At 47.2% G+C, this 21,514-nt stretch overlaps 1 protein-coding gene across 2 annotated transcripts; it reads right to left on the reverse strand.

Moving 5' to 3' along the window:
- Window positions 1-3,374: 3,374 nt before the first annotated feature.
- Window positions 3,375-20,103, reverse strand: Alg5 (ALG5 dolichyl-phosphate beta-glucosyltransferase). 2 transcript variants are annotated; one of them, XM_038347691.2, is made up of 10 exons: window positions 19,743-20,103; window positions 16,881-17,052; window positions 16,526-16,572; window positions 15,402-15,470; window positions 14,726-14,818; window positions 12,652-12,765; window positions 12,205-12,264; window positions 7,542-7,693; window positions 5,571-5,656; window positions 3,375-3,652 (listed from the first exon to the last, which is right to left on the reverse strand). In XM_038347691.2, the coding sequence occupies exons 1-10, from the start codon at window positions 19,806-19,808 to the stop codon at window positions 3,537-3,539; spliced, it is 975 nt and encodes a 324-aa protein (XP_038203619.1). In that variant the 5' UTR covers window positions 19,809-20,103; the 3' UTR covers window positions 3,375-3,536. The 2 variants fall into 2 exon arrangements, with proteins under 2 accessions (XP_038203619.1, XP_038203620.1); XM_038347692.1 differs by lacking the exon at window positions 19,743-20,103 and having other exon boundaries at window positions 16,883-17,018.
- Between the last annotated feature and the right edge of the window lie 1,411 nt (window positions 20,104-21,514).

Below are 21,514 nucleotides of genomic sequence, written 5' to 3' on the forward strand. Positions count from 1 at the left end.
ACTGAGCCATCTCTCCAGCCTCCTGGACTTTACTTTTTAAAAAGTTAGGAAAACAAAACAGAAAAACCTGGTGAGGTTCAAGAAAGAGCGAATACCAGCCCTGGGGAATAACACTCATGCTGGCTGATTCTTTTAACTGCCTAGTTATGAGAACTCTCATCTCTAATCCATCTTCCTCTGTCATTTTTTGGATCATTTTAATAGAAACATAATTCTCTTCCACCAAAGGATTCGGGTATGGAAACATACATGAAACCAGAATGTCAGCAGTTGAGATTTGGTGGCAATTCCCTTATAATTTTGGTTAGGGATCTAAAAACCACAGCTAAAATCTCCCGTTTCTGGGAGAGTATACCTATTGGGCAGACTGAGCTCCCTGGGCTGTCCGCTCCTCTGCCCACATCTGTCACGTGCATGGCGCTCTAGCTGGGCCCTGAAACAGCCCCCAGGTTATGTACGAAAGGCCGGGCCTCCAGCGTGTGGCACTGTTGGGAAGCAGAGTGGCACAGTTACAGGGGTTATTGGCAACGTAAAACCGATGAGGATATAGGTGCCCTGACTCCCTTTCAGACGGTCGTGAAGCAGGCAACCCTCTTTTGTCACATGCTCTGACCACAGAACCAAACAAAAGGGCCAACCCCTCAGAAACCACCAGCCCAAGTAAGCCTTAGCGCTGCTTCAGTTGTCAGGGGTGTTCTGTCATAGTGACAGTCAGCATGGCCATCAGCCCAGTCTCTGCTCTGCATATCCTCGCACCCTGCATCTGGTCCAGCTTTGGAGTGGTTCTGCTCACAGCTGTAACTGCACCCTGCCCACCCCTCCCACTTCTCTGCATGACTTTTATGCATGGTGACCGAAACCTAAGATCAGCCATGTCAGGGAGAAAAGATTTCTTTCCCATCCTGGTCTGAGAAGGGACAGTCTGTGGTGGCAGAAAAGCAATGTGCTGGAAGCAGCTTGGGGTGTTGAGGCTGAAGCCGGAGGCGACTGGTTTCACTGCCTTGGCAGGAAGACAAACGGCCTGGAATACCCAGCCCTCTATGGTCCATCTGACGGCTATATCCTATTTCCCAAAAGTTTCCAAGTCTCCTGTGCTAGGTACTTGTCTGCTGTGAAGATAAAGCACAGACACAAACCAAACTGGGGATGAAAGGGTTTATTTCATCTCACAGGTTACAGGTCATCAGGAAAGGCAGTCAGGGGAGGAACCTGAAAGCAGGAACTGAAGCAAGGGCCAGGGGGAGCTCTGCTTACTGGCCCACTCCTTACTTCCCTGAGCACCAAAGGCACCATCTGATAGAAGTGCCTATCATTCAACATCAGCACACAAGCACGGGTGTCACAGTCGGGCCAGGACCTGGGGAGGCGCCCGTGACAGAGATGGAAACTCCAGCCACCTTGAGAAGTGGGCATGAACACCTACATCTCAGACTACTGTCTCCACCCTGACTCTTTGGGTGCTGCCCCATAGGGGCTGGTCTGGTGACAAATGTCACCTTCCAGACATGGTGACAGAGGTCACAAAGACAGCCCAGGATGCCTACTATGTGCAGAACCTACCGTGGTTTTGAGCATAGAAACCTTAACTGTTAAACTGGCTGCATCCGTAAGAAAAAGAATGCGGCATGGGAGGTCACTGCTGATAAACAGGAAGGGACTGTGCCGAAGAAAGGGCAGATGGTTTTGATTCAGCAATAAGGGTAGATGAGGGCTTACCGTGACAGTTCCCTGACACGGAACTTGGTGAGTGCTGCGCAGGCACCTCTATGTCCCCTCTCATATCTCACACGGTGAGATTATCATTTCTGTCTTACAGCTGAGGATCCTGGGACACAAAGTGACTGACATGCAATTCAAACTTCTGTCAGCCGGAGTAGAGAGCCAAGGCACACGCCTCTGCCTCTCATGGTCCTTCTGGAGTTCACGGGGACGAGACGTGACACCAGATGTTCCCCTATCAGGCAGGGGAGGCACGTGTGTCCTCACTGGCTCACGTGTGACATGAGGGGTGTGTACACTCACGTCCCTTCTACAGGGAGCAGGGCAGCCTCAGGCTGCTGTCCTGTGAGAACTGGGGTATGTTTACAAAAGCTAACATCTAGAACTTTTTGAAAGATGGCTCAGCTGGGAAAAGTCCTTGCTGTACAGAATTGATGCCTGAGTTTCATCCCTAGAACCCACTGGAGAGTTTTCCTCTGACCGCTGGATGTGAGCTCTCAAAGCCTCCACATCATATACAACGAGCCGCAGAGAGAAGGCCAATGGCCAGAGAGAAGGCTGAGGGTGCCAAGTGTGAACCCAATTGTGGCTGTGACCAGTCAGACACTCCTTCCAGGGCAATGCCAGAGAAAGCTACGTACAGAATAAGACTTCTTATTTTTCATCTTTGTCGGGTAGGGTAGGCTCACCCAGACAATCTCAGGTGCCCTCCATCTTCCCACCTTGCTTGAGACAGGGTTATTCCAGCCCATTAGGTTAGCAGGTTCTGTGTATCAAATTGCCCTTTTCTCATGGTGCCTCAGATTATATTCTACATTTTTAGTTTGGATGTTTCTGTATTTATGGAGTTAAATATGGAGCTACACATACACACAGCTCTCATTATCCTCTTTAAGGGTACACCCCCAGCGCCCTAACTTGTTCTAAGTGCTACCTCCTAAATGTTCCATTCTTCCAGTCAGTCAGTCAGATGCTGGGGCCCAAGACACAAATACATGTGTGTTCTGTATGTATTTCAAATAGAAACTATCACAACTTTTATTATACTTAGATTCTCTATGATGTCAGAAATGATTTAATTTTGTTTTGTTGTTGTTGTTGGAGATTCTTTTTTTTAATTGCATTGGCCTCTTCAATATCTTAATTCTGGAATTAAGTAAATATTTTATCATTATTTAAAAACATTTTTGATAAAGGACTTCCAGGGGTTGAGATACAGTTTAGGATTGCCTGGATTGTCCAAGAATATTTGAAGCCAGCGATGACATATAAAGGATGAGAAGCAAACAGAATTTCCACACAAATCCCAGGGGGGAAGGTTATGGGGGTGAGAGATGGCACAGCACAATACAGGCAAAGTTAGGGAGACAAATGAACAAGGAAGTAGCTACTTTCAGCACAGGGACATATTCACACCATGGTGGCAATTTCCTATTATTCCTAGTATTAAATAATGTCACTGTGACACAGGTAATCCTGCATTTGAACTTATAGCCAACTTCATCTTTAAGTGACTGTTACAGAGTATGATTTAGTCGTGACTGTAAAAACTGGACAGGCACCTTTAAGACATTTCTTGTCTTCCGTTTCAAAGTATCCATCTCAGAACCTTAATGACAGGAGTCAAAATAAAGACTACGAAATAAAAGAAAATCTAACTTATGACACAAATACATAAAAATTTATTTGTCCCCAAAGACATCTCATGGTTTGCAGATAGTGAGGATGGGTCCATCACAGCTTCACTGAAAAATCCTGATCTCAAGTGAAATTGCATGACACCGTAGGCAAAAGTGCAGGCCAGTCCTGGCAGCAAACTAGCTCATTTTCCTCGTTCGCTCGAGCTTCCAGGCACCCAGCAGATATCGCAGTCGGATGAAGAGCAGATCTCTGCCCATTTGGAGCCAGCTCCAAAATGGAACTAACTTAGAACCTGCAATTAAGAATCAATTAAACTGCAAGAAATGTGCAGCAGTTTAAAGCTGTATCCTAAAAGTGGCTGGGGCTGGGAGGTAGAGAACCCTTTTCTACATGTGTGAATCCTTGGGCACGTGTGTACACACACAAACACTCACGCGCGCGTGCACACACGGAGGGGGGTAGTTAGTGACCTTTGAGAGCACCTAGCATCTTAATTTTATTTAAATCCTTTTTTAAATTATAAAGTTGAAGTGACTCTCCTCCCAAAACAAAGCTAAGTCTCAGCACAAGGAAACTCGGGTGACTCTCAAGTGTGAATGCTTCAGACGCCAAGAGGAGAAGGGTTTGTGCATGGAGAGAGTACTAGGAACTGGGTAGCAGTTCACAAAAGGTAATAATTTCACAGAACGCTATAAACACACACACAGAAGGCCTACAAATCTCTCTCTCTCTCTCTCTCTCTCTCTCTCTCTCTCTCTCTCTCCTTCCCTCCCTTCCTCCCTCCCTCCTTCCCCCCCCCCCTAGAGAAGCTCAGCTAAGGCAAGTCTTGGACTCACTAGTAGTCCAACCTGGCTCTGAACCTGTGACCTAGCCTTGCCTCACCCACCTGAGGCCGGGACCCCAGGTGCACACCTTCACAGCAGCAATGCCTAGACTCAACAGTGACCCCAGGTGCGCACCTCCACAGCAGCAATGCCTAGACTCAACAGTGACGCCAGGTGAGCACCTCCACAGCAGCAATGCCTAGACTCAACAGTGACGCCAGGTGCGCACCTCCACAGCAGCAATGCCTAGACTCAACAGTGACGGTGACGCCTGTGTCCAGACGGCAGCTGCCTACCGCTCTGCCTCCGGCTACAGCGGAACAGCAGTCTAACTGGACATCTGGTCCCTAAGGACACTGCTGGGGTACCTGCCAGTCGGTGAACATCTACCAGGAGGAAGGCTCAGTGCTCATTCCTTCTAATAAGCTCCACCCCCAAAGCAGACCCTCCTTCCACCCTGAGCACAAACAGCTTTCTTCTGGAAACATGGCCACTAACACGTTCTGGAGACATTCTCTATTGTTAACTGGGGACAAACTAGGAGGAACTCTAACACAACTACCTCTGAGATGCAGAGAAGCCAACAGCACACACCTGAAAATGATTTTAACCCCCAGCCCCTTCAAAGTGCCCACAAGGTTGTCTTCTCTGACTCTAGAATAATGGTATGGATTTTCTAAGTTTCTATAAACACACTGTAGTTTGTAGAAGCCAGAGACACCCGAACTCAGGCAGGACACATGCATCAGGACTCCCAGAGGGGGGTTGGAGGCCATGTGCACAGGAGCGGAGACTGCAGAGGACTTCAGCTGGTCACACCACTGCCCCACACAGTGAAGAGTTTGGGTTTGTCCCAAGGTAAATGCGGGAGACAGTGAGAGCTCACCCTGCACACAGACAGCCTGTTGGGAAGGAGCCTGACACACGTTTATAAAGATTTCACGAGGTTGAATTTAAGAGGCCTTTACACTGGGGATTATGTGTAGTTACATTTAACCCTGTGGAGGCTGGGATGAGGACAGCCTGAGTCTGTGAGTTCACGATAAGCCGAGGCAATGCAATGAAACCACACTTTAAGCAAGGTCACGGGGTTCCGGATGGCTATGACACTCATGGTCCCTCCTTAGCTCCTCACAGGGGTCTGTAGTGCCCAGCTAGTAACACCTGAGCACCAGGACCTTGTCTACTGGGAACCTGGGCCAGGAGAAAGCCCACCAAAGACTCCAGAGAGTCTGGAAAAGCAGCAGAAAGAAATTTGATGGGACTCAGAGAGCTCTGTGGAGGGGTGGGAGGCCCTGGTGGAGGACAGGGTCGAGGGTGCCGCAGACTCTCTCAGACAGCCGCACGGGCAAGCTAAGGACCAGCTGTAATAAACAGTCCACTCACCCTCAATTTCAGTCCAGTTGACGGCGACTTCCGCTATTGGAATTTTAAGAAATTGTGCTATGTACAGCAGTTCTACATCAAATGCCCTGAAACAGAAAATACACTGTTTATTTTAGAAAGGACAAGTGGGGGCATCAATCAGATGTCTAGCAAGGCAGATGTGAAACTTCTACATAAAACTGAAGGCCAGGCCCACAGAGGGCCAAATAAGTGGACACCAAGTGGATTGAAAGCTTCAAGGAGAACAAGATATGTAACATTTCAATGAGAAATGCTGAACCTCAGCCACAGCTCAGAAACCCTCAGATGAAGTCTGCCTTGTGTGCTCAGCAGACACACTTTAATCCTAGGAGTTTGCAAAAAGGATGCTTTCTCTCTCAGCCTTCCCCAGCTAGCGATACAGAACTGCCAGGCTCCTGAAAGGACCGCTCTGGTCACTTGGAGCTGCGTCTCCATGTTGTCCTCTCGGCCCTGGCTGTCTTGGATAGAGTAGGTCCTGGCAGCTACTGAAGCCTCCCTAGTCTGGAAGGCTGTGGCGACAGGCACACCCAGAGTTACTCTGTCCCAATGCACGACTGCAGCCGTGTCTAGCTTGGGTCCTTCCTTTGACACAGAAGCACATCTTCAGATGCACTAATTTCATCAAGAAAGCAAAACTGCAGCCGGGGTAGGGGCTGGGAATGCTGGGTAAGCCTCTGAGAACCGAGAATGATTAGCATGGGATGCTGACCACGGAGCAAAAAGCAGACACCTGGACCCGAAGCCCACCTACTTTACACTCCACCCATTTTAGTGGAGGAAATTAAAGACTTTAAACACACACACACACACACACACACACACACACACACGATAATTTAAATTTTGACTCTAGTTTAAGAGAATTTTTGGGAGTATATCTGAAACCTATTTCTAGGGAGGATGACCGGTCTTCAGAAACAGATCCACAAACGTGGTAGAGACATCAAACATGGGCATATCTTAGATAATCATGGCTACCCATCAGGAACAAGTTACAGAGAACCTTCAAGCAAGGATGCTTTCAGCAGTACCCCCGGGCAATGAAAATGCCAAACACTCTTTGTAGCAGAGGAGATTAATGAGTCAAGTCAGGAGGGATTCCTTCCCTTCTAGAACTTTCTTCCTTGCTGGAGCTGGAGATGGAGCCCAGGGCCTCATGCATGCAAGTACTCTTCCAACTAAGTGACATTCGCAGCCCCTCAAAAGCCTGTGCTTGGAGCAGAGAAATCAGACTGAAGCAATGACCCCAGGGAGCTGAACAGGTGTGGTGACTCTAAAAGCGCATGGCTGGGACAGACGGGACACAGACGGGGCAGCTTTGCGATTCCTCCAAAGGTCACGGGAAGCCACTGCAGGATTCGAGGCGGAAGTGTGAGTGTGATTACAAAGATCCCTTGGGCTGCGAGGTGGTGGAGGTGGAGAGAAACAGGCTGTGGCCATGGCTGGACACATGCAGGGGCTGAATCAATGTCAGGGCTAGTTCATAAGACAGGAATGACAAGTATGTAAGGTAGGAGGGACAAGATGGGAGAGATGAAGGCAGCAAACATAGGGCACTCTTTCAATAAAAGGCTGTGGACGGAGCAAACAGGGCTGGACAGACAGGGTCAATGGATGGGGTTTGAAGGCAGATGAGACAAGGAAAGGATGAACACGTGAGAGAAAAGAAGTGAAAAAGGCTACGTTGAAGATGGCAGGAGAGAGCTCAGCAAAGAGCCAGGCTGCGGAGAGAGACCCATCAACTGGAAAGGAGCACGAGGGGCAGAGGGAGGCCTAAGGGTGAATTCCAGCCACACAGCTGACACTACCGGGGTTAGGTGAGCATATAACACGCGTGTCAATCTGGCTCCATCTGGATACTCAACATATCCAGATGAGACAGCAGGGCTGTATCCTATCACCTGGATGCCAGATAGGAAGGCAAGCATGACAGTCCAGTCAGAAACCTACCATCGTTCAATGTGCAGAGATGAGAAGGTCCGGGCTGCTGCTTCTCGGGTCAGTAATTTGAACCCGCACTGCGTGTCCCTGATTCCTTTGACACAAAGGAACCACACCAGGAAATGGAATCCATACATAAGCAGAGTACGGAAGTAAGAACGCTAAAACAAGGGCAAAAGAGAAATCATTTTTTCATTCTGGGAGACACTGAAAACCAAATACGTGCACAGGGGTGGGGGGCCCTCCAGTCTGGACAGCAGGGGTTGGAGGCCTTGTGAGCAGGGTGCTGCTTCAAGAGCACAGCATCATGGGAGAAGTCACTGTTTCCTGGGTAAGAGCAGAAGTTCAGGACCCAAGGGGCCAGCTCTGCACTGACCTATCTGCTTTTGTTTTTAACCATGAGTGTAAGAACAAATACAAAAGAAAGGTGTCCTCTGAGCAGAGTTGAGCCCTGCCTCCGAGGCTGAGAGAAAGCTGGCCTTGAGTAAATTAGAGCGGAATGGCGTCCACTTTACAGAGTTAGTAGGAGAGCAAAACAGAATTATGTTAACGCTGTGAGCCATGTGCTTGGCCAGAGAGCAACAGGAACTCAGCAATGGTTCCATACGGAAGGCCAACAGCTTTCCTCTCAAGCCAGCTCCACTGTGACTGGGCGGGAAGGGATATCAAAGGCCCCGTCTATAAAACATGTGAAGTCCTCCTCCTCGGTCACCAATCATGCTCTGATGCAGTGGCTCTTACCTCTCTAAGCAGGTGGGGGCGGGGAAATCTCATCTTAACACACTTTGCGAAGCTCACATCTGCCTGCTCAGTGTCTTCCACATAAAATACTTCCAGTAAGTACCGGAAGACTGACTAATCTCCTTAAAGGGCAATTATACTAAGGAAAGTGACAAACAGAAACCGAAAGATGGGAAAATGAAAATTCAAGGTGGAAATCACACACGCAAACTTCTGCTTGAACAGTTTTCAATGTGCTTTGCGTGAGCACGGGAAAACATTCCCATGTTTTGCTTGGTGGTAACAGGGCTTTGTCATATTTTAGAATGCAGCTGTTTATTAAAAAGCAGAAGGTGAGGTATTCACAAGAAAAGTTTAATGTGTTTGTTTGTTTTTTGAGACAGCTTTTCTCTATGTAGCTCTGGCTGTCCTAGAACTCTCTCTGTAGTCCAAGCTGGCTTCAAACTGCCTCTGCCTTCTGAGTGTAGGATTAAAAGTGTGTGCCACTGATGGCCAGCCTAATTGATCTGATTTCTAACACATGCGAAAGTGTAATAGGGACAGAGATGACTCAGCAGGCAAGAGCACTGGCTACTCTTGAGCAAGACCTGGGCTCAGTTTCCAGCCGTTCCAGGGCCTCTGATGCCCTCTTCTGGCCTCCAAAGTTACTTCACATGTATGGTTCATATACACGAAAGCAAAACATACATACATATAGAATAAAAATAAAGAAAAAAAGCAAAATAATCTAGATAAACCACAAAGAAAATATTGCTTTAATTTTTTAAACTTAAAACTTAGAAGATACCTAAAATGTATTATAAGACAGACTTCAGTAGATGAAGTTAACAAAGAAATAGAGTTTAAACTGGGCAGTGGTGGCACATGCCTTTAATCCCAGCACTCAGGAGGCAGAAGCAGGAGGATCTCTTTGAGTTTGAGGCCAGTTTGGTCTACAGGGCGAGTTCCAGGACAGCTAGGACTGTTACACAGAGGAGAGAAAAAGAAAAAAAGAAAAAAAAAAAAAAAAGAAAGAGTCTGTAATTTCTGAAATGGATATTTAGTATTAGGAAAAACACTGTCTCAGAATTAATAACAGTATCCCCAAGGTATATAAAGTGCAGGAAGACAAGAGAAATATAAAGCTTACTGGTAATTTCTGTAAAAACTAGAGGCATCAAACAAATGCCAAAGGATTCCACTCCTGAATGCTTCTAAATGATAAACTCCAAAGGCACCCACAAAGAAACTAGAGAGTTCTATCTGTGCTAGGCCTGCCTTCTGGGGAAGCAGCAACAGATGGGATGATACCGAGGATGCGGTAAAACACAGAAAAGCAGCATCCAGGTGCTGCTATTTGGTGCCCTAATTCTTTGATGATTTTTTTCCACTGTGCTCGGACTGGTCCCCATGGCTTATGTTATGTGTGGTGTAGGAGGAGAAATAGAAGGCCATGCTGTCACTCCTCAACTAGATGCCTCGCCTCCTGGAAACAGCTTTTCCTAAGGCAGAAGTAGCTAATGATCTGGACAGCAGTCCCACTAGGTGGCAGTCACGAGCAGCAATGCAGCAGGCCCTCAACTTGACAGTGTGAGTGGATCAGGCTGTTCTCTCTGCATGAAGGGCCAGAAGCCCTGAATCAACCACTAGGTTGAGAGGTGAAGAAATGGATACAAAATAAGTCACAATAAATATGTAGACCTGGGAGAGTCCTAATCAGCCTCCAGAGTGCTGGGAGCCCCACTGTGCCAGGGTTCATGAACACAAGTTCTAAGTCAAGAGAATTTACATCTTTAAAAATAAAACCAAAGGGCTGAGGATGCAACTCAGTGGTGAAGCACTGGCCTAGAGCACACAAGCCCTGGCTTTGAGCCTCAGTACTGCAGGAAACAAAGGGTTAACCCAAAACACACAGCCCAGCAGCATGCAGAGGCCACCTCTCTCCTCCCTGATGATGCCAGTGGCTCCTGAGTCTTCATTAATCATTCTTTATTTTCCTTCACCAAACAGATTAGCCCTGGCCTGTAGTGCTTCATATTTAAAAAAAAAAATTAATTTTATATGTATAAGTGCTTTTCTGCAACTATGTCTGTACCACATACACACATACAGTTCCAGAAAAATGCGCTGGATCTCCTGAAACAGGAGCAGTAGATGGTTGTCAGCCACTAGGTGGGGGCTGGGAACTAAATCCAGTGCTTGTGACCACTGAGCCAACTCTAGCCTCAAGCTTCGTAGTTTTAAAAGATTTCTTTAAATTAATGTCAACCTGTTTTCATCTGCAAAGCAACTCTTGCTGTGTTTGTGGAGATGATTCTGCTGTGTTCTCAGCGTCATGCTCAGGCCACACAAAGCAAACTCCACACGCTCATGAGAGTCTGCAGTCAGTCCGCTGGCTGGGGTCAGTGTCCTCCTGGGACACAGTCACATCCCCTTTGCTGAATTTGGGACCTCACTACCTCAGCGAGGTGCTACCCCTCCCGGACACATTCTTTTTCCTTTCTTTCTCCCAAGTATAAAGATGTCAATCAAGTTCAACTTGCCTCTCTCTCAGCTTTCTGTAATAAATGTCTAGGATAGTGATAGTCTCCATGCTTAACAGATTAACATTTTCAAACACTAATGAGAACTGTATGGGACATAAAATATTAAATAGATATTAAAAATCAATTATTTTGGAGCCAGAGAGAAGGCTCAGTGGTTAAGAGCACTGGCTGTTTTTGCAGCAGTCTTGGGTTCAGTTCCCAGCACCACACTGTGTGTGGCTCACAGACATCTCTGTAACTCCAGCTTTAGGAATCTAGTGTCCTCCTTTGTCAGAGCCAGTCATGCATGCAGTACATAGACACACAGCACACAGCAGAATGGTCACGTACATAAAATAAAAATGTAAGTATCTTATAAAAGTTTATTTCTGAAAAAAAAAAAAAAAAAAAGAGTGTCAAGGTAAATTCATGTTCGAGTCCCCTTCCAGCTTCAGGAGCTGTCTCTCTGCTCGCCAGAGAATTCTGCTGCCTTGCCCATAAACATCTGCAACCCTGCTGCCTGTGTCCTGGGGGAGTTTAAACTCTCCTGCCAAATTACAGAATCTTGGAGGGAAGACATTTTATTTTAATAGTTCCAGAATTAATGTGCACAAAAGCAACCTGTGACCTGCGGAAAAAGCAGGCCAGGGTCTCATCCTGAGGCTGACTCAGAACGATGGGCTAGCCTCCTCTTACGTGCTATAAGTCCTCCCCAGGCCACAGACTGGCACTGGCTCTTTTCTCTCGGTGATGTACCCCTGCAAACACGGTGGCTACTGGACTTGACACCCAGGATCTCCATTTTTAAGTGGAAAACCCTGACTATGACTTCCAACACACACACACACACACACACACACACACACACACACCCTCCTCACTGAAATTCCTAGCCTTTGAGTTGCTCTAGCTTTTTAGGTGTGATCTACAAAAGAGCAGCCTGTACCTACAGTCTTCGGTGAGATGTAAAAGGAACTGGCATGAGCCTGACAATTGTCAGTGAAATGATTTGTCTACAGACATGAAACAAGAAACATTTAAACTCTGAACAAAACATACTCAAACATACTTGGTATAGAACTTACCATTAAAGCTTGGGACTAGGAAAATTTCAGAGTTTGTACGTTTTTTCACACTTTAGAATATTTTGTATACCCCCTCCCCCCCCACACACAATTTAAAAAAGAAATTTGTTTAGAAAAGTCTGCCTTGTCTGAATGACGCCCTCTGTATCTTAGACACAATCCTAAGAGTGCTTATATCCTGAGGTAGAGCCTCGCCCATCGCATGAATTCCAGTGAGGTTGAAGGAAAGCGATTTTTTGAGAGAAAACACAGGAACCCATTTCTTATCAGATGTGCTTGTGTGTGTAAAATGGGGTTAAAGGTTAACAAGCTCCTATCAACAGCAGCTTGGGAAAGCCTCACCTGAGCAATTGATTCTTTCTCCAAATGAGCTCGAGACCCACAGGCGATGGCCATTTGATCCTGCGGTAAAAGCAACACCGTAATTTTCTTTAATATTTAAGAATCGCATATGAATGCATTCATCTTCAATGTAAACGTATCACCTGTAGGAACACTTTGAAAAAACAATACTAGTATTTGTAAAGTCTATTGAGGGGTGAAGCATATGCACAGCCTGGAGACAGCTAGTCATACTTATTAGGGTTCTGTTTGATGTGGTGGCACACACCTTTAATCCCAGCACTTGTGAGGCAGACAGAGGTGAATCTCTGTGAGTTCAAGGCCAGCCTGGTCTCATAGTGAGACCCTGTCTCTAAACAAAAATAAAGTTGAACTGTAGGTAAATTCTGACTTCACTTTTGAGCCCTGTGTGTCTGACCTTCCCATGCAGTGAATTCTTATACTCACAGGCCACGGCCGGAGATCACTCAGCCCCTTTTCTAGTTTTTCAACATCTGGAAACTTTGTGGCTCCATCAGCATCTGCCATGAGGATCTTCTCTCCTCGAGAACTAAACACACCCTGAATTCACAAATTCCAGGAGAAAGAAAGTTGCTTAGAACCAAGTTCAAACTCCATGGCATCTCAGCTCATTCTGAGTGGAGTATTGGGTATAACATGGCAGGAGGAGGCCAAAGTTCATAGCTATGCAGCCAGGACGGACCACATGTATCTCTTGCCCATTTCACTGTTGCGAATGTTTCACACTCCTCCCCTAACACCCTGGAACCATCAGTCTGAATGCAGTCAACTTGGAGGAGGGAAGGAGTCCTCAGCACAGACACAGAAAGCAGGACACACCTCACACATCTATGTGCCCATGTTAGGGGGTCAGTATCGCATGACTCAAGGCAACTCGTGCAACACGGAAAGAATTGTCCCCAAACAGAAATAACACACATGCTCTGAGTGCATCTGTAATCCCCACTCAGGAGGAGGAAGCAGGAGGATTTCCACTCTGAAGCCTCATATTCTTGAGAAGGGCACGGTGAAAGTGACTTTTCTTAATTATGGTGCCATACGTATTTTAAATTAGTGCCTGAACAGGGCAAAGGTGGTGTCACTAACGTTTTACTGTCTGCTGGGGCAACTGACACTTGGTAGATAAATCAGGTTGGCCATTGGTACAAACCGTGACTACCCGTGCACACATTTACAAGGAAAACACTTTCTGCGGTGTGCCCGAGTGACGCGGCCCTTGTCAGCACCCATGCTGACGGCAGACACGACTCTCGTCACCGCCCCTGTGCTGGGGCTGCCCTCCTCAGCACGCCTCCGTCTCCCTCAGACTCACCTCCACTGACTGCGGGCATCTGCCGTGTACCCCCCTTTCTGTTGTCAGCACCACTGTGTGAATAATCTAACCCTAGACAGCACGACACTGGGTGAGGACGGATGACTCTTCTCAAGTCTGACTCTGGGTTAAGTCTAAAGACACACAGGGAACACTGTGAGGAGGCCAAGCGGGGACGCTGTGGGGTGACTGTGATTAATTTACATCATCTTCATGTATGAAAACGTCTAATGAAACATATTATTTTCCTCCACACGTGCTACTGATTGAATTTAATTTTATGTGTGTGAGTGTTTTTCCTGCAGCACTGCATATGCACAGAACACAGACAGTGCGTGCAGAGGCCGGAAGGGGACACAGGTGGCTGTAAACCACTGTGTGAGGACCTGGGACCACACCCGAGTCCTCTGCAACAACAGTCAGTGCTCTTAACTGCTGAGCCATTTCCCTAGGTTTAATGTTTTATTTTAAACAACAAAAATGAATAAATAAACAAACAAGTAAATGAATGAATGAATACATGTCCAGGTGACAGAATGCCCTAGGAGCCATTTTGTGTTCATGAGGAAAAGGAAGTAAAGGTGAGAGCCAGGGCCTCTGTTGACAACTGGGAGAGCTAAAGAGAGTCCATCCTGCCTGCTCGAGGCTTCTTTTTGGGGGAAATATAAACCATTAGTCACCTCAGAGTGTTATCTGGATTTGCTCTCAAATGCACTGGGTTTGGTCCTTTCTACAGTTTAACTTGTTTTCTACCTGACAGGCCTTGACCAGAAACACCCTGCTGTGGCTTGGGCCTTGAATCTCCTCACAGGAGCCTCTGCCCTTCACTCCACTGTGTGGACAACTGTCTCTCCTGCTGCACAGTGCTCCCATCACCTGACTTCATGCTACCAGGCTCTGCTGTGCCTCCACAAGGGAAAGTGCAACACACGAGAGTGTGCTGTCCTTGCTCACACAAGGACACTCTGGCCTCAGCAAAGACAACAGGACACTCACTCTACACAAACACAAACGTTTTCTGTATCATCTAGTACATTACAGACAGCATATGAAAGTCAGACTTCATCAAGTCTATGTAATTATTAAAGTTCTTGATATCTTCACTTCAACTCCTGCTATTTGATATATTATACACTGAAAAGGAGGTTCTCTATATGCCTTATATTTTAAACAAAAATGAATTATTACCACCCGCACAGCACCGCCTTTCCCGCGATTCTGAGCCAGCGTTATCACTCGTACTTTGTCACTTCCGTATCTCTGGCAGTATTTTAAAGCGACCTGTTGATGACATCGAAGTCAGAATACAGTTAGCTTGGAGAAGTGATGTCAGGATGTGAGTTACCCTGCTGAGATCAGAACACGTCAAATGCATGTACTGAAATCCCACATTGTGCCCCACAAACAGAAACACTTACCACCTGTCAGTCAGGGTACACATAATTAATAAAGCACAAAGATGAGCAACAACTCAGATTCCACAAGTCACACAGACTCCACCACTGCAGCTCACACTTCCTTAGACAGCTTGGCCTTTGGCATTTCCATGGTGGACTGTCTTGAGTGTTAGCTGAGAGTGGAAGGCCCAGCCCTTGGTGGCACCAGACACTGTGTGACTGCACAAAGTTAGCAAGCAAGCAGGCAGTGTGGGTGCACTTGTTTCTCTCTGCCCCCGGCTGTGGATGTCACGTGACCAGCCGACTCCAGCCTCTGTGACTTCCCTGCAGTGATGAGCCCTTAGGTGAACATGGGACAGGAAGCAGCGAGCACAGCTCTGGGTTCCCCAGCAAGCGGAAATGAGCCGCATGTCCTAAACGGCTCCGAGTTTCCCACCGACCAGCCGTTCTAAAGCACACACACTCACCTGTGACGTCTGGTCCTGACTGCCATCGTCAACTACGATCACCTCATAAGTGAACACAGGGTCCTGCTTCTGCAAGAAGCAAAAATAACAAATCATAATTTGAAAAAACTATGATGGAGATTAATAAGGTTATAACCATATTTTAAATGTTTTAACATTTGTGTTTGTGTGCATACATGTGTATGTGTGTGTGGGGATGACTCTGCTGCATATACAAAGGTCAGAGGACAACTTGTATGGGTCCACTCTCTTCTACCATGTGAGACACAGGTGGCAAACTCAGATGGTCAGACTTGGCTGCGGGGTCTTTACCCTATGAGCCACCTTGGCAGCCTGTAAACGGCAATTTAAAACGATTTTCTTTCAAATTTATTTTGATAGTATATATGTGCACACTCACTCACGTGGGCATGCACATGCATGGCGGTCAGAGGACAACTTGCAGTTGTTCCTCTCCTCCCACTGTGAATTCTCAGGAACTGAACACAGGTCCTCAGGCTGGCACAGCAAGAGCCATTACCCACTAAGACGTCTTCTCAGTCCTAACGAAGTTGTAATTTAAGCAACAGCTGTGCTTCTGAATATAAAAGTGCAAGAATTTAAAAAAGACATCTTTTAGGGTTGGGGATACAGCCCCTGCAGCATGCCTGCCTAGGATATTTGAGCATCTGCATGCATGTTGAGATGTTAGGAAGCCCAGCATTGGCAACTATTTCTGAGGAAAGGCTGTACTACAATATTTCCTTTTTGTGTGGTTAGGTATCATTTAAAATTTTAAGGCTCTAATTTCATATCACATAATGAATACACACTCATTTGAAAAGCAAACTTCTACAGACTCTGTTAGAAGGGCCCTAATGGATCTCTGTACATGAATACTGCACACTCATAGATGTCACAGAAGTGAGCCTGGCGCATTCACTGGTACATAATCCACATCACCGAGCAAGAGACAATTAGGAGGGGGAGTGGACACTGGAGAAATGGCAGCTCCCTGGTTTGTCTCCTGGAGGTAGCATGCTGCACGCTGGGCCTGCCTCCCACAGTGCCCCTAGCTGGGGGTCTACAACTGCTGACCTGCTTCAGTTTCAACCGGGGATTTGACATTGAAAGAGAAGTGGTACCTGTCTCTGTTCCAGGTAGTTCAGGGCTTCGTCCATCATCACGGGCACTGAAGGGGAAAAATATTTTATTGATTGCTTTTGAAAATGAGTTAGCAAGCCCAGCATACTACATTCACATAGGGAAGATATGCCTGTCATCTACCAAGACCCTCAGGGTTGTCACTCAGTCTATCCTCACCCAGAATGTCCCTTGTTCTCACCACAGGACGTCTCTAGAAAGCTTCAGTCCTGCCACCTCACTTCCCCTCTTCCCAGTCACAGCTGCCAACCGTGCCCTCCTCTCTGAGGGCAAACACTGCAGGATTTCTTTTCTCCCCAAAGGACCCACTAGGGAATGAACTCAAGTAGAACTTACACCGTTTCTCTTCATTGTAGGAAGGCACAACAACAGACAACTGTTTGGTAGGTGAGTCCCAGATGCTGGGTAAAGTTTCCTTCTGGCCTTTGGCATTAAGGAAGAATTTCTCTTCTTCATGTTGGTGATGTGGTGGCATTTTTGTAGCCGTTATAAATGCGATGACAGATATCTACAGGTAGATGTAAAAAATGGGTTACATTAATCTCTTTTAGTGTTTGCTTTGCTAAAACATCACTATTTGCACAATTAAAAAATTTTTTATTACATCTATTTGTTTGTTTATTTGTTTATTTATTTATTTTTGTTGCTATATGGGAGAATATGTAGTCTCAGGTTTGACTCTGGAGGTGATTATGCTGTTACATGGCAGCCAGGCCTTAATTAGCCCCTTATAAACTGACAACTGTCCTTGACCCCATTAGTAATGTGCTAAATGTTTTAGGAGGCCTTGATCCACCTCTCATCCCCCAGGGCCTCTTCTACGCCCAAAAGTCAATACAGGAAGTCCAGCCCACTGCCATATCCTGCCTGGAGCATGTATGCGGCTGACCACAGAAGGACCAAACTGCCACAGCAGGGACTATAGTGCTTAAGAATGCATTCTGGTATTTATTCTAAATTCCAAATGAGAACAGCATCTTTTGGAGTAATATAAGATTTGCAGGCTCCTGGGGTTGAAACAGTTAAGAGCACTGGCTGCTCTTGCAGAGGACCCAGTTCAGTTTCCAGCACCCATGTGGTGACTCACAACCAACTGCTTGTAAGTACAGCTCCGGGGACCCAATGTCTCTGGATTCTGCATTCATGTGCATGTACACACACACACATGCACACTTAAAAAACATAAAAATACAATCCTTTAAAAAATGAAAGGAAGCCGGGCAGTGGTGACGCATGCCTTTAATCCCAGGAGGCAGAGGCAGGCGGATCTCTGTGAGTTCGAGACCAGCCTGGTCTACAAGAGCTAGCTCCAGGACAGGCTATAAAAGCTGCAGAGAAACCCTGTCTCGAAATAAAAAAATGAAAAGAGTCTGGCCGTCCACTCATTGTCTAGGTTGTGAGTTTTTCAAGAAAGCAATCAATGCTCCTAAGAAAACGATTAACCCAGACCTGGGGTGGGAAGGTTTATGTTAACACAGCAAAGCAGACAGAAAGCAGAACTGATCTGTACTCATGAGAGCTTCAGGGAAAGAGGCAGGTGAACCACTTGAAGTGCTTGCTTCTCAGGCCTGGGAGGAAGGACGGCAGCATCAAAAGAGTAATCACTGCAGTGGCTAGAAACATGTACAAATACCGGGGTCTGTAAAAATACAAGAATAAAAGCTGGCCATCGTTTTAAGACACCAGGGAAAGATCTCAGCATCTTAAAGACTTGAACCTTGGGTTGGAGAGATGGCTCAGTGGTTAAGAGCATTGCCTGCTCTTCCAAAGGTCCTGAGTTCAATTCCCAGCAACCACATGGTGGCTCACAACCATCTGTAATGAGGTCTGATGCCCTCTTCTGGCCTGCAGGCATATACACACAGACAGAATATTGGAATATTGCATACTAAATAAATAAATAAATATTTAAAAAAAAAACTTAAGACTTGAGCCTCCGGATGTAAAAGGTGTTTCAGGTGACTGGGAACCTGAGGACTTTTCATAAAAACAAACAAAACCCCCAGGGACACGTCTAAAAAAAAAAAAACTCACATGTGCATTTAATTAAATCCTCAAATCCTACAGAGATGCCTGGGGAGGCAGCCTGTTAACCCACACTGGCAAACTCAGAGGACTGAAATGGACAGGCTATTGGAACCACAGAAAGACTAGTTAGGTTTTAAAGACAGGTCGAATTACCTCATTGCAGCCAGGGTTTTTAAAAGGGATCCCGACAGAAATAAATGCAGATGATTTAGAGCTGAAGTGTTATTTGGATTTGTTCTTAAATGATTTTTTAAAAAACTGGGAGACGGTGGAGAGAAGGAATGACTGCGGGCAGATGGACGATGTGTTTGAAGATACAGCGCACTGCACACCAAGCGCAACGCGCACGACGCTGAACAACAAAGGGCACCTCTGCTATTTCAAGCCAGTGCCATCTAATAGCGCACACACTCATCTACGTCAGTGACACTGGCACAACGTAAGGCAGCCTCAACTCAGAACTGCGCCGGCAAAATCCAGGTTTGTTCCAAGTCTTTAAAGAAGGCGTTTTAGCAAGAAAGGGATCCTGGCTCCCCCAGACACACAGCGACAAAGTCACCAGGCCACAGCATTCCTAGACTATGAATGTGCGTGCATGGCAAGGCGACAGAGGCCTTCCTGGCCAACTGTCTAGCCACCTGGTCTCAATACCAAGGAAGCTTTTCAAAAATCTCCGTTTACTGAATGAGTGGCAGTCTCTGGAAACTGTGGCAGAGTTGTTGGCGAATCTGCCCTTTTCTACTTACATACCAGAAAGAGTCTGCATCGTTTCTAGAAGAATGGCAAAGAAAATGCTAAGGTACTTGATTCTGGGACAAAACGACCCCTAGCCGAAAACAAGACGAGGTCTGGGCCTGTTTCTCGCTCACCCACCGACCCTAATCTGCTGGGTCCACAGCTCTCTTCCTGGCTGCAGCACATGGCACACCAGAAAGCTCCAAATTGCAGCGTCTGGAGGCCCAAGATGAAGGCTGAGGGATGATAGGCTGGATAGGCGGGGGTCCGGGAGCAGGGACCCGGAGAAGCTGGGTGGAGACGGGTCAATTAGACAAGGTCCAAAGGGGCAAAAAAAGGGTCAAGGATTTCAGGGGATCTGGATGCAAGAGACCCGAAAACGAGTGGGAAGTGCGGAGGGGAAGCCCAGAGTCCGGAACTCCACCACGGTCTCACCAAAATGAGCACGGCGGCCGCAAGCGCCACGCCGAGCCCCGCCAGCTGCAGCAGCAGCGCAGACATCCCGCAGCTCCACAATTGCGGAAGCGCCGAGCGACGCCGCGCCCCGTCCAGCCCCGCCCCACAGGAGAGGCCTTGCTGGCCCAAGGCCGCCGCCCGCAGCGCCACCACACGGCCGCGTCCCGCCACCGCAGGAGCCCGACGACACCCGCAGCGCCCTCGCGCGGCTCCACCGAGGATTGCACAGTCGGTCCCGGAGTGCAATGCCCCGTTCTTGTGCGAACTGCCAGCGCTGCCAGCCTCACACCGTGCCCTGCAGTGCAGTCATCTAAGGGTGCCTGGCGCCGCTGGCTGTTTTAGAGTCTCCCCGGTTAATTACGCGCGCGCGCGTGTGTACGCACGCACGTGCGCACAGGCCCGTGATGGCCGGGATGTGGGACCCCGGGGATGGCGTCAACGGCGGCTGTGACCGTACCGACCCGGCCTCCCCATCAGGCCTGGTCCTAAGCAGGTTCTCGTGGGACGCCCGGGCTCCCTGGAGCTGCTGTTCACGCCCCGTGCCCGGGAGCACAGCAGCCTCCACGGAAGGAGCAGCGTCTCCACCCAGGACTCCTAGTCGCCAGCGCTGGAGACGCCGGCAAAGGGAGGGGCGCAGGCGCGGCGGGCTGCGCAGGCGCGGTGCGGGCTCGACGATGGTGGCCGGGTTCAAGTGAGTGGCGGCGCGCACAGGAGGTGCGGGTGTGGCGCGCGGCGGCGGCGGGGACCCGAGTGCTCGTGAGGCAGCAGGAGGGCTTTGCCCACGGGAGGCGCTGAGCGACAGCGCAGCCAGGACCCCCGACCTCATCCGAGCACCAGGCCACTCTAAACGGGAAACCAGAGTTTCCTTGTTGTTATGACGTGGATGGTGGTAAAATGCTGATAACAGAATATCTTAGCCGTTGTCATTATATGTTACTGATCGAAAAGCCAAAAGGAAAAAAAAAAAAAAAACAACTTAATGGCTTTATTTTCCAACATTCATTACCTCCCAAGCATGTGGCAACTTAATTTTCAAATATAAATAATGAGAGAATATTCATTAACCACTATTCATATTTAAAATAATGTCTCCATTTTGCAATGACAACACATTTTTTTTTCAAAATCAAGACAAATAAGATATCTTTTAGTAAATTATTCATTAGCAAGAGAGGGGACATCACTTTTTTCAACATCAAGAAAACAATTTCCTATACTATATTTCATCCAAGTCTTACAAAACAGCAATTTAATCTTTATGTGATCAATGAAAATTACAGAATTTAAGTTACAGGAATTTCCAGATATGATTAATTTAAAAGTTAATGTAAACACATCAACTTTTTTTTTATATATATTTGATGTCCCTTATAACCAGAGGAAGGAAATGAAGGACAAAACAAAACTCATGTTGTTTGGATTTCCAGTATGAAGACTTGTCACATGTCAAGGAGAGAAGAGGTGGGGAGGCAGGTGACTTTAGAGTGAGAGACAGGTAGGCAGCAGATCAGAATCAGCAAACTCAAGATCTGACCAGCATTCAAAAGACAGACAGAAAACAAAATAAAAGTTACTTCCTCTGTTTGAACTCAGCGGGCAGAGAAGACCAAATGAAGCTCATGGCGACTTCATGGTAGCCTGGAGGGGCTGTGTTAGGGGCAGGATTTCCGGGAAGCAAAAGTACAGTAACGCACTAGAGGAACAATCATTCTCCTGTGTCTTTAGCTCGGCTTAAGGTGAACCTGCCTTCC

The sequence above is a fragment of the Arvicola amphibius genome, chromosome 11 (assembly GCF_903992535.2).
Source record: "Arvicola amphibius chromosome 11, mArvAmp1.2, whole genome shotgun sequence".
Classification (NCBI taxonomy): domain Eukaryota; kingdom Metazoa; phylum Chordata; class Mammalia; order Rodentia; family Cricetidae; genus Arvicola; species Arvicola amphibius.